This window comes from Carassius carassius, chromosome 27, assembly GCF_963082965.1.
Source record: "Carassius carassius chromosome 27, fCarCar2.1, whole genome shotgun sequence".
In the NCBI taxonomy this organism is placed as follows: Eukaryota; Metazoa; Chordata; class Actinopteri; order Cypriniformes; family Cyprinidae; genus Carassius; species Carassius carassius.
The window spans coordinates 15,368,101-15,383,317 of NC_081781.1; the positions used below are offsets into that span (position 1 = coordinate 15,368,101).

Below are 15,217 nucleotides of genomic sequence, written 5' to 3' on the forward strand. Positions count from 1 at the left end.
AATGGACACAGCAACCCCATTGGATTCAACGGAGACAAGTGAAGTCAATTAGAAGCACACACTTCCTGGGGGTCGGGCGTACTGCGCAGACTCAAGCTGAACTTGATGACGTAGATGTCACGTAACTAACCTGTAAGTCTTCTAATCGCTGTGCCAAGAGAAATCTGAATCACCCACCTAATCTTGCAGAGAAGGCGAGCGTGAACAGGAGCAAATTTTGGTAAGTATTCTGATTAATTATCTCCCTTGACTTTATGCCTCCACGTTCCCCCGATTGCCTCATAAACAGTAAAAGATTGCCTACGAGCTTCTCCTCCTGTCCATACGGTAATTTCTCTACTGTGCAACAGAGAGTCGCTGGTTATGACGCAATCATTAGCCTATTTTTTTACAAAAAGTGCTTCTACGGGACCATAATGTAAGATACAAGGTAATGGGGCCTTCTATACATTTTCGTGTTTCTTTAGAAATAATTAATGGACAAATAGAGTCTTTAAACGCCTCAGATGTAAAGTTATTCGCTGTCAAAGTTATACCAAAATGAATGGGAGTCAATGGAATGCTAACAGCAGGTGGGGGTCCGCTAGCCAATGGCGGTGCCCAGGGGTGCTTCAAAAAAATATGAAACCCTGCCCCCGTGCTATGGACACGGTCCGTGTCACTAGTTAAAATTGCTTATTTCTCAGGATTTAAACATTCTTCGATACATTTGGGATAACGTAAGTACACAAGTAAGCAAAATATATAGGCTAACACTGTTCTAGTGGTTTTTGGATAGTTTAAATTAAAAAAAATCTTACATAGTGCCTTTAAATCAGTTACCGTAGAATATTATCTGACTCACTAAATTGGCCCTGACTTGCCTAGTTGTGTGTTTTTGATTCACTTAAAAGAACCGATTCATCAGAGTCATTCATGAGGAATCAGACAATACTGATCACGCTGTATGCTTGATACTTGTCAATTCGCTTAGTATACAATATTTTGCCATTGTGTAATAATAGTGCGTCTAAGTTAGTGTGTTCACTGTAAATTCCGATAAGAAATGCGCACTTCAAATACCCGGATGATGCATTTAATTAACCCAAATATAAAGTGTGGATTATTGGGCACTTAATTAACATGAAGTGTCGCAGTTTACCATACGAGTTATAACCTTATAATGTGAATAGACTAGATGGAAGAGTGCATAGTATACAGTAGGTCAATTAGTACACAACTTAATTATTTAAGTACGGTATTCCGTCGCCCTCTGCAGAAAAATGCACGTTTGAGATGGAACTAAACGGTGTAAAAACCACTGGAGTCCGGGTCCTGTTCTCTGGCCCCAGCTATAATAGTCATCAATGGACTCGGCAACAGAAATAACTCTGAAACAACTAAAGTGAGTTTACTGTCACGTTTGGTCAGTTGGCGAGAGGAGACTTCGTGTCTAAACTGCAAATATGCGGTCAAACGAGGCTGTGTCCCTCATCCACTGCTCTACCGGTTATCCCGATTCAATCCATAGACGAGGATATATAAAGGCAAGCTGCAATGATAGTGGATGGTGACTGAGGCTATCAGTACCTAACATCTCTATTTGTGAAAGTCACATAGGTTTATAACAACATAAGGGTGAGTAAATGATGAAAAATTACAGTTTTGGTTGAACCATCGCTTTATACCTTTAATCCCAAACTCTCAACCTCACCCTCTCTGTCGTTAAAGTCCTGGATACAACCAGCAACCTTGTATTTAATAACTACAACGCAAATATTAGCCACATTGTTTCCGAGTAGCGGTAAAAATATATCGACCTTACACTGCTGTATGGGACTCTGTTTAAATAACTCCTGAAACTAACCCAGTCGTGGTTTGAAAACTAACCACGGCACAATGGGGGGGAAGAAGCGAATAAATTGTTGTGCGTGATGTGTCACAGTAAACAGTAAAAGACAGAAGCATTTATCTACACGTTTGTCTGTAACTCGTGCTCACGTTGGTTTTAAGTAACCATGTAGTTTCACAAACTTTGATTCGATGTTGAAATTTTTAATCAAATATCTTATTACAGGGATATTTGTGAGAGCACAAAAACGCTACCTCAAAAAAGGGCCCCTTCTCACTCCTCCTCTTCTTCCAGAACAGTTTCTTTCCCGAGTTCCTCAAACTAGGGAATTCGCCGTGGAAAAGGGATCCTGAAATCTTGATCGCCCGGTTGGACAAAAGTTTATATATTCAGATGCGTATATCTCGGCAAGGAACAGGTCATCGCCCTTGGGTCGGTAAGTTGAAACAGAAAAAAATCCGAGTCCGAGAGATTCAAGTTGATTAAATTTAGAAGAAAAACAGGAGAAGCGAGTTCCTGCGTCCGAGCGCCATGACGAGCCCCTTGGATACTGTGGGACACTGCAGCGGACGTGTAGTCGGGAGGGAGGATTTTCAAAACTCACAGCTGGGAGAGTGCATCAACCGTTTTGAGCTTAGGCTTCGTCCTTACGAAATTTTAGATAAACAATAACTGAAAAGCCGCGCTTTTGATCGTCACAAATAAGCAAACTGTATTTCTAAAGCTGATTTAGTCTATGCATAGTGGGTAACGTCGTTCATTGATGAATAGTTTGTTTGTAATATCCGCCAGCGTCTTATAGCATCACGGGAGTCACTGCAGGGGGACTTTTACAAATTTTATCTAGGAGCTGGTTTAAATTAAAAGATAGATGAACGAGTAGGCCTATGTTTTCCATAACTCACTTTATACAAAATGTACTATTTCTGCAGTATATAGTAGGCTATGCAATTTGTGAAAGTATGCTAATTTTTTTGAAAATTCAGCCTGCTCAATTTCACCTTCTATGTATATAACAGCAAGAAATATTAAACAAAATTTCAAAATGGAAAGAAAGAAAATATTTCATTATGAACCTTGAGTATGTTCTCAATAGGACACTTCTATACTACACTTGCTATTTCTGCAATATTTACTAGCCTATGCATGTTGTGTATAGAAGGCTAATAATATGTGTGCATTGGACAATCAGAGTAGCCTATTTAAAATGTGCAGCAGCAGAGAACAATGCAAACCTGCTCAACTTCACTTTTCATTTCCAGAACTGCAAGAAATATTAAACACAAATTATTTCAGAGATGATAACTTAGTTTGTAAATATGCACATATTTAGCATACTATTCTTTGGAAAAAAAAAAAAAAAAAAAATATATATATATATATATATATTAGGCAATATTCATATTCATATTGCTCTCAGATACATAATGTTCTCTCACATCCCCTTGAAACCTTTAGGTTTGGCAGTATTATTTACCAAAGCTTTGCATCTCTCCTCCAGCTTGTGGCTCAAAGGTCAATTTTCCGCTACCTTCCACATGTACACTGGCACACACAAAGGTTAACACGAAGGTGAGGTTGTTGGAAGATCGACCAGTTACATCACAGGTGTGATGTAAACCATGCAAGAGACCTTTTAACTTGACAAGTCTCACACAGCTCCTCTTGTTCATCAGACAAAAGCCACCACAAATGCATCCTTGTTGCATGATTATAGTCAAATACCTCATGGTTTATAAATCAGGAAATGTTTTCTCATTTTTGAATATCCTGCTTCATTGTACAAAGTGGGTTTCATTCTACAAAGAGAAGCATTTGCTTTGCAAGGTGTAAGAATCTAAAGAACATTTCAGTGATTCGTGATTTGGCAAAGCTTTACGTGAGGGTGATTTTTATTAGGTTTTTATTACCATTTTATTAAATGACTTCTGTGTTAAAGAGATAATTCATAATTTGGTCACCCTCATGTTGTTCCAGACCTATATGAAACCTGTTACTTCTCTGGAACTCAAGAGGAAAAGTATAAAATATTTCTGAACTTCAAACCACATTAAACCCACTTGAAATTTCATTAAATGAACATAAACTTATGAATTTTGTATTTCAAGAAATGTTTAGAATTAAATGGCAGTGTTTTTTATTTTTGGTGATATTATCATATTTTTTGTTAATATCTTTATTTCAATTTTATTTGTATATTTTCTGTTTTTGTAATTTTATTAGTATCAATAAAAATATATATATTTTAAAGGCTTTATTTTGATTAATGTCTATTTTCAAGTAGTTATTATTTTTTTCATGGTTTCAGTTAACAATAACTCTTTAAGATAGCAGTCATCCTATACCATTTCACATGAAGGCAAAGTTCTCAAGTCAACAGGAATTACATCATCAGGCTTCTACCTCACTGGCTCTTATCATGAAGTAATGTATCTTGCAAGAATTTACTGCATATGGCATAAACCGAGTATGTCAAAGGCAGTAAATGTAGCCTACTTGTTCAAAAGCCTAAGAGTGCCTTTCAGTTGTTAATTAACAGTAGCGTATATATTTCTACACACCATAAGCAGGAAGCTAACATTTTATGCATAGACTCATTTATTTTACAGATACCACAAAGAGCGATAACGCCAGCAGAGAAACGCAAATGTGATGAATGCGCTACATTATCCTAGACTTGATGTTGAAATTGCCTTTTATTAGTGTTTGGCTCGTCCTTTGTCTGCTACAGGAAAAATGACTACACATTGTTGTGAGCAATTTGCACTCTTAACTAAATCGTGCCATGAACATTTGGTAAGAAAGTGTGTGTAACTGAGCTGAAACAGTTCATGAAGGGCTCATCGGAGTGCATATGCATGTGAGTACAGTGTGTATTGTCATGCCTTGGCTAATGAGTATGGCAAATATGTATGGAACACAGAAAAAAAGAGGTAAGAGATGAACAGTATTGCGAACAGAGGAATAATAAAGAAGTTAGATTTATGGTGGCACAGCTCTTGGATGTCAGAAGTGATCCCACCGGGGCTGGCTGCAGCCCTCCGGTCATATTTCACTGTTGCCGGGGGTCATTTAGCCCACCCCCACTGAAGGGAGGGGCAGAGGCTGTAAAGCCTGGTGCAAATTTCTTGGATAACCCCGGAGTGAAGGCTTGCTTTGATTTATCATTGACCCAGTCATGGCCCAGTCTGAGGTGGGATTGTTCAGAGCTTGGAATAACAGTGCAGGTGATTCACAATCATTACAAGCATATACATGATTTCATAGACTTATACATCTTCATTCTTCATGCTAAAGAAGAAGTTATACTAGCTTTTATTTTTTTCCCTTTAAGTGATTTCCGCATTTAAGCACACACAATTCTGTCACATTTGAAGTGCCAGCTATGCATGACATATTAAAGTTCAAAAGAATATCATTTATTTAAACTAGAAATCTTTGTGTCCTTGATGCATTATTTAAACATATACTGCATTTATCCATGCTTTCATAGCCTTATGCACTATAATTTTTTTATAGAAAAAGAGAAGATGATGACATTATATTCAAGTATCGGAGCTAGAATGTTATTTTGGCTTTTATTTTTCCCTTGAGTGAGTTTGTGATCAGCAATTTGTCTGCACGCACACATTAAAGCACACATGATTCTGCCACGTATGAGGCGACAGCTGTGTCATGGGCAATAAAAAAAAGCAAGGAGGGGTTGAGCGAGAGAAACAGATAGGAGAAAGAGAGAGAGAGGAGACGTGACAAATGCTTTTTCCTCAAAACACGAGAGCCAGACCTGACAGACAGAATAATGGATTCAGGGATCTTTTGCAGCTTGAACGCATCTGTTTTCGACGGCCGTGACAATCTACCACGACCATATAAATCTTCGAAACTGTGAATTCATGATCTAATGTTGGACACTCTATGAGGGATAGTGTGAGTGAGGGCTGATATTCTCTGGTTTCGTTTTAGGTACAATCTTTGATTCTTGGCTTGTTTGTAGTCATACGGTTGTTGCTCTAAATTAATAAGTAACAAAGCTTTTATATAACCTCCAAGTTCTTGGTCAACCATCTTCAACTTGACATGATATACTGCCTGTCACTGAATGTCCTTTGTTCAGTCCAGAGTTTAGCTGTGCATTTGACATTAAGGGATAATTCTTTCACCCCACTGTTTTAGTTCTGAGGGGCGTTGATGGAGGATGGGTCCTTTCAATCCCATTAGTTCAGTGCTGAGATCAATGTCAAATTGAAAATGAATCAGGAGGATGATATAGTTTTTTCATTTAAAAACATAAGATATCTGAAAACATCAGAACCACATTATTGACTAATAATAAAGAAATATTAATTTAAGAAATATTAGTTTATTGCACTAGTGTTCAAAAGTTTGGAGTTGTTTTATTATGTTCTTGGAAGTCTCATACTCATCAAGGCTGCTGCTTGAAAAATTGTGAAATACTATTAAAATATAGATTTACTGTTTTCTATTTACATATGCATTTTAAAATATAATGTATTCCTGTGATGGCAAAGCTGATTTTTTTCTTCATTGACACATGATCCTTTAGAAATCTTCCGAATATGCTGATTTGCTGTTCAAAAACATTTCTTATTTTTGTTGTATTGCTTTATATTTTTATGAAAACCATGATGATATTTTTCTCAGGACTCTCATAAAGTTCAGAATAGTGTTCAAATAAACCATATTTAAACTAAAAATATTTTGTAACTTTATAAATATACTTACTGTCACTTTCGATCAATTGAATGCATACTTGCAGAATAAAAGTATGAATTTCTTAAAAAAACAACTTCAAATTAGTGAATGGTAATGTATTTATTTAGTTCATAAATTTATTTAATCATCATCATCTAACACTCACATTTTTGTTTCATTTTTAATTAATTCAGACAAAATAGTACGGGATTTCGTTTAAAAAAATACTAATCAAATTATGAATGCTTCTCAGGTTCTGAGGGGATTACATTATAATGTAACCTGTTTAAATGGTCTATGTTCTCTATCAGTAATACACCCTATCCTGGTGGTGTTGTAGGTTATAACAACAGCACCCTTTGTACCTGACATTAATTTACGCACACAATGTAGGGATAAATTGTAGATTTCATTAATTTTTCAGAGATAAATATGGGAACATCATATAAAGGGTTGACACATAGCACAAACACTGAGTTTCAGACTTTGAAGCAAAATGTGTGACATCACTCCCCAATTTCCCCACATAAACACACTTTACACCAAACGTTCTTCCCCACCAGAGAAAGTTAATAGTGCAGAGGTTAATGAAAGAGCAGTATTAATCAAGTGGGGGAGGTTTTAAACACAATCTAACCTAGTTTAAGAAGTCCATAGAGAGACTGTACAAATAAACCAGATCTGTGTTTCAACTCCCATCAAGGGAAAAACTCTGCAAAATTAGACCTTCAGGCAAAACACTTGTCATAATAGGCACAAAGCCATCAATGAAATTACTCCGATATGAGGCAAAAACTATTAATTCATGTGTGTGCATGGCATACGGACCTTGAATATGTATGTTTTGCATATATTTACGCATTTAGAAGACACATACTTACATTGCATTCAAGCTAACAATTTTCTCCTAACATGTGTTCCCTGGGATTTTAACCCCCAACCTTGCACTTGCTAATACAATGCTCTACCACTTGAGCTACAGGAACACTATATACATAGGAGATATTCCTCACTGAATCACATATCGCCTTGTGGGAGCCAAAACCAGGAAATCAATTAACTTAACCCTTGGGATTTGATAAATTGGTAAAAGATTTTATAGGAACGGAGGGCGAGACGAGGATAACAGCTTTTTCCTGCTCAATTCATTTTGCCGTCTTACTGCCCACACCCCATCCGTCATAAACATATTAAACATCCCCAGTGTCCACAGGCCTTGATTTAAGAATCCTCCCGAACTCCATGACTCCTTACCATACTGAACATTATATCAATTCAATGAATCACTGAAATGTTTTTATCATGAGCCCAAGTTTCTCTTGAAATGGTTAATGAGTATCCTCAAATCTGTTAGTCATTTAGATGATAAATAGCTAATTACATTGGCTTTTTTAATTGCAAGCTTTTCAGAAGTATTAACTGTACTGATATGATTAATGACTCTTGCTTTACTAAAATTGCTATACAATTTATACATCTTGCTTGAAATTAAATGGCACTCAAATTAGAGTTATAAGCTGCCGTGGTAAAGAGAATACAAATATATTCTTTGATCCATCAGTGCTTCCTTGTATGGCATAATTTATTCTCCCACAGGATCAGGTAGTTGTATTTGCCTAGCACAGAGCTGAAGCTCAAATAGACATAATTAACTGTGACAATGGATATAATACAAAACAGAACTGAGTTTATGCCTAACAAAGCACAAAATAGAGTGAGAAATAAAAGGCAAGTGGTGGTAGTTGCTGAATAAGGGAGAAATTAAATAGCATAAAGATTGATGTTGTTGTTTAGGTGCAAAGAGTAATTGTGAAATGTTATTACAATTTAAAATAAGTTTTCTATTTGTACATATTTTAAAATGTCATTTATTCCTGTGGTGGCACAGCTGAATTTTCAGCATCAGTACTTCAGTGTCTTATGCTTCAGAAATCATTTGAATTGGCTGATTTGCCGATCAAGAAACATTTCTTATTATCAATGTTGAAAATAGTTTTTCCGCTTCATATTTAGTTATCAAGTTTCTTTGATGAATAGAAAGTTGAAAAGACAGCATTTATTGAAATCAAAATCTCTTGACTTCACGGTCATATTTATTAAATTTCAAGTCCTTGCTGAGTAAACCATTTGAACAGAGTATTGTATTCAGTGACAATCTTTTGTGGATGAATTATCTTGGTAGAAATACACATGAATGAATTTGTAGAGGCTTGCAACTACATGACTCAAGATATCTGGGCAAAGACACAACGTACACACACACACACACACACCCCCACAATAGTTTGTGGTTGTCTGAGAATGTACGGGTGTTCTGTGATAAGGGGAAACCCCTACATTCTTCCAGCCAATTCTTGTGACAGCCGCTAGGTTGTTGCTGACTGACAGCTCACTAGACCAGTCAGATTATACTGTAGATAGGTGAAGAAATACACCCCCCACCCCCACCCCCACATCCAGGTAGCTGAAAATAGATATTGGCAACTGATTTTAACTCCGCTGCTTCACGGTCAAAATGGTGTTTTATAGCCAAATAACCACACTCGGGCACATTCTTTGAAAAAAAAAAAAAAGGGAAGAAAAAAAGACGTTTATTTCTCAGTACAAAGATATACATATTCTGACATGCAAACAAACAGTAATGCTTGCAAATTATTTAGCGACTTTCTGTACACTTTCAAGCCATATTTTGCAACTAAAACGTCATTCAAAAAGAAGTCATTTAATACAACCCACTGGAGGTGCAGCTGAATACAACATGGATAAAGCATGTGCACAGCATTTATAAATGCTCTTATAGTGACGGGTCACCAAGAATGAAAATTCTATCATCATTTACTCACTTACTTTTTTTTTTTTGCAGTTCCAAACCGGTATGACTTTTTCTTTACAATGAAAGTCAATGGGGTCCTTGTGATTCATTTCATAAACAAAAAAACACGAGGGGGAGTAAATGATGACAGAATATTAATTTTGGGTGAACTATCATGTTAAAACCCCCGATAAGCACTTCATCTGCATAGAAATAATGCTTTAAGATTTACCAGTAAGAAATCTTGAAAGCTAAGGCTAAGGCTAAATAATTTGAGCATGTTATGTAAACAATGTCTAAAAAGTAGAAAAAGAGGTCTAGAAAATTTTTTGTAGACGAGACGTTTAGACTAATCTGTTTTCTGAGGTAGACAGCTGGTTAGAACCCGCTGCCTGTTGTGTGCGAGCACCTGATATTGGGCAGATAATTGACCTCTGACCCCTAAATCTAGACCTCCCTGGCCAGTCTAGAGCTTTAAAAAGCAGTTTTCATGGCTTCAGCTGTTGTGAATAGAGCACAAGCAGCATTTCACATACAGTCTGTCATCAGCTAAGAGGACACACATGTACATCTCTGTTGGAGACTTCTTCTCACCTGCTAACACTCAGCTATGCTTTGGTTAAATATTATTATCAACAGCACATTTATATGCACAAAATTTACAAAGTAGTGCTTCAGTGACTTGGGATATGGAAGTAAAACTACAGTCAACCGTGGACTCTAAACTGCCCATGCTTGAGTGGACCATTTCCCTTTTTACCCCCACTCTCTGAAACCCCCCTTCCCCGACATGCACCTCCTCAGCCTGTCAGAGTGCATCATGGGAACACTTCAGCCTGCCAGCAGATTGTCCAAGGCTGCCAACAGCATGGATGAATAACTTCTATTCATCATTATCTGAGAGAGAGCGAGAGAGGGGCAGAAGAGAAAGAAACAGAAGAACTGTTAGGGGAATAATAATTAACTCACTTACGAGACAGAGATCTGAAGAAAACTTCCAGGCTATATTCCTGATGTCAGAGGTCACATTAAAGTCCATAATCAGGACTTAGCCTTGAACACACAGTGTAAATGCCAGAAATACCCTCACCCAATCAATCAGAGGCTGCTACATACACAAGCAGACACTTGTATGCACCTTAACCCACATGGTGTGACCTGACCCAAATATGCTGGAACTGCTCAGAGACTTAAGCAGCATATCTTGTGCCGAAAACATCTGCTACATGAGAAGGCACTACTTGTCTGAAAAGCTAATGCATTTCACTCTTACAAAGTCTGTTTGGCCTAGTGAATGAATTGTACACATTTAATGGTAAGTTCACCAAAAAATTAAAATTCTCTCATTAAGGTCCGTTGTTCGGTTGCTGTCTTTGCAGGGTCAGAAAGCTCTCGGATTTCATCAAAAATATCTTTATTTGTGAAGATGAATGATGGTCTTACGGCTTTGGAATGACAATTGGGTGAGGCCCTGTTTACACTACTGGGTTTTCCTTTTAAAACAGCGTTTTAAAATTAAAACAATCCTCATCTACACTGGCGTTTTCACTGCATTTCAGAAACAATCTCCGTCCAGACCACACAACAGAAAACGCATGTCACATGACCATTCATGCAAGTCAAACCATAGATATATGTAAGCAGATGCCCTATTATTTAGATGGCAGACGTGTCTACGTTAGAGCCCTGCACAGCCCTCTAATATAGGCCCTAGCCCGGCCGTGTCTGACAGCTCATCAGATTTCTTGGACCGAGTCTGACCCAAGCCCGTCTTTTTTCCCCACCTTCTCCCAAAACAGCTTATACTAAAGCTTAAATAGTTCAGTTTTGTATGTAATGTCAAAGTGATTATATTTTGTTTCATTTTATTAAGTTAATTTAGAAAGACATTTGGGGCATTTATTTGTTCGTTAAGTTTTTATTTATTTATTTTTTTAATTAATGACCAAGCGGCAGAGTTGATCATAGCCGATGTTTGATAAATTTAGCCTTCTCAAATCATCACTTGCCTAGAATAAAATCTATAGATATAAAACCGTTCAAGCATATCACAATTTTATTTTAAATGTTTAACCTATACAAATGTATGCGATTAGATGCATATCTAATCGTTTGTGCGGAGAGCTAAAGCGTGCTTTACAGGACATGGAGGAGCAGGTGGTGTTATTTTTGCTCATAAGAGTACACAACACTCTGAATTGTAAAGGGTCTACTTTTATTTGTGTGCACACACAATATTATCAAATCTTTGTGCTTTTATAAAATAAAGGATAAATAGTCCTACAATTTGCAATTTTGGCCAGAAGTGCTTCACAATGATGGACTGAATCACCGTAAAAACTTGCCTCACAGACTTGCTAAATATCTATAGAAAGCTTTAAATAATGTTACTACATTGCTACTTTAAAACTAACTAATACAAATAAAAAACAAAAACTTTGTATTTAATTTTTTAAAATATGCCTTTCTCTCTACAATGAGGAGATGGCAGGTCAGGATCGTCATCTTCATGACAGACTCAGAAAACACTAATTTATTAATTAATAATCCAAATATCTCCTTACTATTTTCCAGACACATTCATGGTAATTATTTTCGCTGGGGCTTTGCGGCATGCTTTAGCCTATTGCGTGTGTTTTTTGCACTGCACATGACCAATTGACTCACTGTTTGTAGAACTTTTAGTAACTCCCTACAGTCCAACTTCTCCCTGATGCTCTGCATGTTCAACGGTCACCTGTATGCTAATGCGTGCATATGCAATGCGTAGGCTGTTGCATATGCGAAGCCTATGATAACTTAATAACCAATATAACAATATTTCATACAGTAGCCTATGTGTGCTCTGCATGTTTATGGGCATAATAAAAGATTAGCTAAATGAGCCAGAGTCTAACCCGAATGGACTTGGCATCTCCATTGGCTGTCATCAGTCTGCCATTGTTTCACCGCTGGAGCAGATGTAAAAAAGAATGACTCCTAAGCGATTGAGGTGTTTTGCTGTCATCATTTACTATCGACATCTGAACCGCTGAAGACGCAGTGGATTACGGCTGTTTTTGAAGGGAATGAAGTTTCATGATTAATACAGCTAACGTTTACAGTCTCTCAGGGGAAGACTTACCATGTACATTTGTGCGTTTATGTATATGTGTGAATATACATTCACACATATACATAAACACAAACACAGACTATGTCTAAATAACAACTCATTGTATGCGTGTCTTCAGGGCTTTCTTTAAAGTGCTTGATTCACACTGCACTGAATGACATAATTGCTCTCTTTTACACTCATTCATGTTATATTGCTCTATTTCTGCAAAGATCTGACTAAATGAACTGGTACGAAGAACATCAGATGAAATTGTGCATGACTGGATCAGTGAGTGAGAATGTGTGTGTAAATACTTTACCTTCCTGGTAAGCTCCATCTGCCATCACCAAATGGAGGATTTTAGGATACAAGTGTTGGTGCTTGGTTCCCAAAATGCTTTGCACCATGCTGGAGCCCATTGCAATGTTCTCATCTTCATCCTCATGAATAGCCTAAATAAACAAACAAAACTCATACAAATTACAATCTTGATATGCTGGATAAAGTCAAGTAAACCAAATAAAATCCATGCCAGGTGCAACCACCTTCTAAAAGGGATAATTTACCAAAAGATAAAAGATTATTTAATTGTTTACTAATCTCATGTTGTTACAAACCTACAAGACTGACTTTCTTCAATGTAACACAAAATAAAATTTAAAAAAGAGATACTAGTCAAAGGGTTTTGAAGCTTTTTAGTCACAAACAACATTACCCCAAATAACTTGTGTGTTATACTTCCTTTAAGTTAGCTACTGTGAAGTCATTATCGCTACAGGGATTCTTAACCGAAGGGGTTTTTTCTTTGTAAAAGGGCAGCAAAAATAACAGCAAATCACAGCAGTTTACTGCACTTCCAGTGTGACAAACTATATAAAAAGCATCATAAGGCAGCACATTTAACATTCTTAAAGGTTAAGGATAACATCTGTATCCAATTCCCAGAATGAACCCGACAGTTAAAACCAAAACTTGGTTTTTAAAAATTGGTGAGTGTCCTCATCTAAGAAGTACATAGCTGCATTGTTATTGGTGGTGTTTGACCACTAAAGACCTCTTAGTTGTGCAGTATTTCCGAAATGTATTCAACCGGGCACAAAACCCTAAATCTCACTGGAGACATGGTGAGAGTTGACATTTAATGCAAAACCGAGGAACTCAAACCTTGATCTTGTTGTAGGCTAGAATGAAGTTCTCAAAGCCCATGTCCTGCTCTAGATGGAAACGCAGCTCCTCAAGACGACTGAAGATACTGTCCTGTTGCTCTAGGTCTTCCTCGTCCTCTTTCTCACTGTCATCTGCATGCATACACATGCACAGAAATAAAGATATACTACAATCTATCAAAGTTCACACAGTGGGAGTGTATTGCTGTGGAATATTGTCAATACTACGCTGACCTATGTCAGTACTGAAAGTGTTATTTGCCAATGTCATTCCCCATTGTAGTCATACAAAGCCAATCAATCATCAAATTCAATTAGGCCAGAACAATATCTTTAGCTAAAAAAAAATGCGGTACTTGTTTTCATTTTTAGAGAGCTTAGCAACAGCTGAGCATGATGTTTGTTTGTTGCATTTAGGTTATAGTTCCATTGAGCTGTTCTCGTTGATGGAGTCAGTAATTGTTTAGTTGTGTTTGTGGATGGTGTCAACATTTTTGTTTGCAGTTGAGGTTAGCTGTTCTTTTTATAAACATGCTAAGCTATTGTGCTGCATTTAAAGTGTTTGTTAGATGTGTTGTAGTTTGTTGTTGCACTATGTTAGCGCAAGTGTCTTGCATTTTTGCCCTGTTTAGCAGATGTGGTTAGCTGATGTGATTAGCTGTAGCACAGTTTAAGTGCATATAGTAAGCGACTATGCTGTGTGTTAGCAGTTGTGTCTAGCTGCCGTCCTGTGTTAATGGATGTGATGTGTTCACTGATTAAATTAGCTGTTGTACCAGGTTAGCGGATGTGGTTAGATGTCGTGCTGGGTTAGGAGATGAGGTTAACTGTTGCACTGTGTTAACAATTACGGTTAGCTGTTGTGGTGTGTTAGCAGATGCGGCTATCTGCTGAGCTGTGCTAACGGATGTGGTTAGCTGCTGAGCTATGCTAGCAGTTGTTATGGCAGATATTTTTAGCTTGGCGCCGTCTTCGCAGATGTGGCTAGCTCCTGAGCTATGCTAACGAATGATTTAGATTTTCGATTGTGCTAGTGGATTTGGTTAGCTTTTTAAACCGTGCTAACAGATGTGGTTCGATGTTGTGCTGTGCTAGCAGCTGTTATGGCATGTATGTTTAGCTTTGTGCTGTGTTAGCGCTTATGGTTAGCTGTTGTGCTGTGTTGACAGATACAGTAAGATGTTGCACTGTGTTCACGGATGTATTTGTGGATTTTAAGGTTAGCTGTTGTGTTATGATGTGTCCACGGACATGTTTGTGGATTTTGTAAGCTATAATGCTGCATTTGTGTATGCAGATAGCACTTGTTCTGTCCTGTTTTTGGGCATGTGTTCAGCTTTTGTTCTCAATGGATATGGTTAGTATTTGCAGCTGTTTATGGATGCATTACCAGACTGCCACTCCTCATTGAGCTGGCCTTCACTACTGTTCTGCTCTTCATCCTCCTCAACCTCCATTCCATTAGTAACTGGCCCTCCTGGCTTTTCTTCACCATGGCTAACATCATCTTCCTCAGCCATTCCATTAAAACACTCCTCCTCTGGACTGCATTTGTCAACAACACCACTAGCCAACCCATTAAGACCAGCTGCCTCTTC

The 15,217-nt window shown here is 37.5% G+C and overlaps 2 protein-coding genes across 2 annotated transcripts in view; both read right to left on the reverse strand.

Moving 5' to 3' along the window:
- LOC132106858 (E3 ubiquitin-protein ligase SH3RF1-like) overlaps positions 1 to 2,412 on the reverse strand; it is a 59,954-nt gene extending 57,542 nt beyond the window's left edge. The window contains exon 1 of the mRNA XM_059512913.1: positions 2,086 to 2,412. The gene's annotated coding sequence lies outside the window, so the exon portion shown is untranslated. The remainder of the gene's footprint in view (positions 1 to 2,085) is intronic.
- A 6,699-nt stretch (positions 2,413 to 9,111) lies between these two features.
- Positions 9,112 to 15,217, reverse strand: part of nek1 (NIMA-related kinase 1) — a 28,280-nt gene continuing 22,174 nt past the window's right edge. Inside the window, exons 33-36 of the mRNA XM_059513627.1 lie at positions 15,010 to 15,213; positions 13,618 to 13,751; positions 12,773 to 12,905; positions 9,112 to 10,253 (exon numbers count right to left, since the gene is read on the reverse strand). Of these exons, the coding sequence (XP_059369610.1) occupies positions 10,240 to 10,253; positions 12,773 to 12,905; positions 13,618 to 13,751; positions 15,010 to 15,213 (485 nt within the window). The 3' untranslated portion in view covers positions 9,112 to 10,239. The remainder of the gene's footprint in view (positions 10,254 to 12,772; positions 12,906 to 13,617; positions 13,752 to 15,009; positions 15,214 to 15,217) is intronic.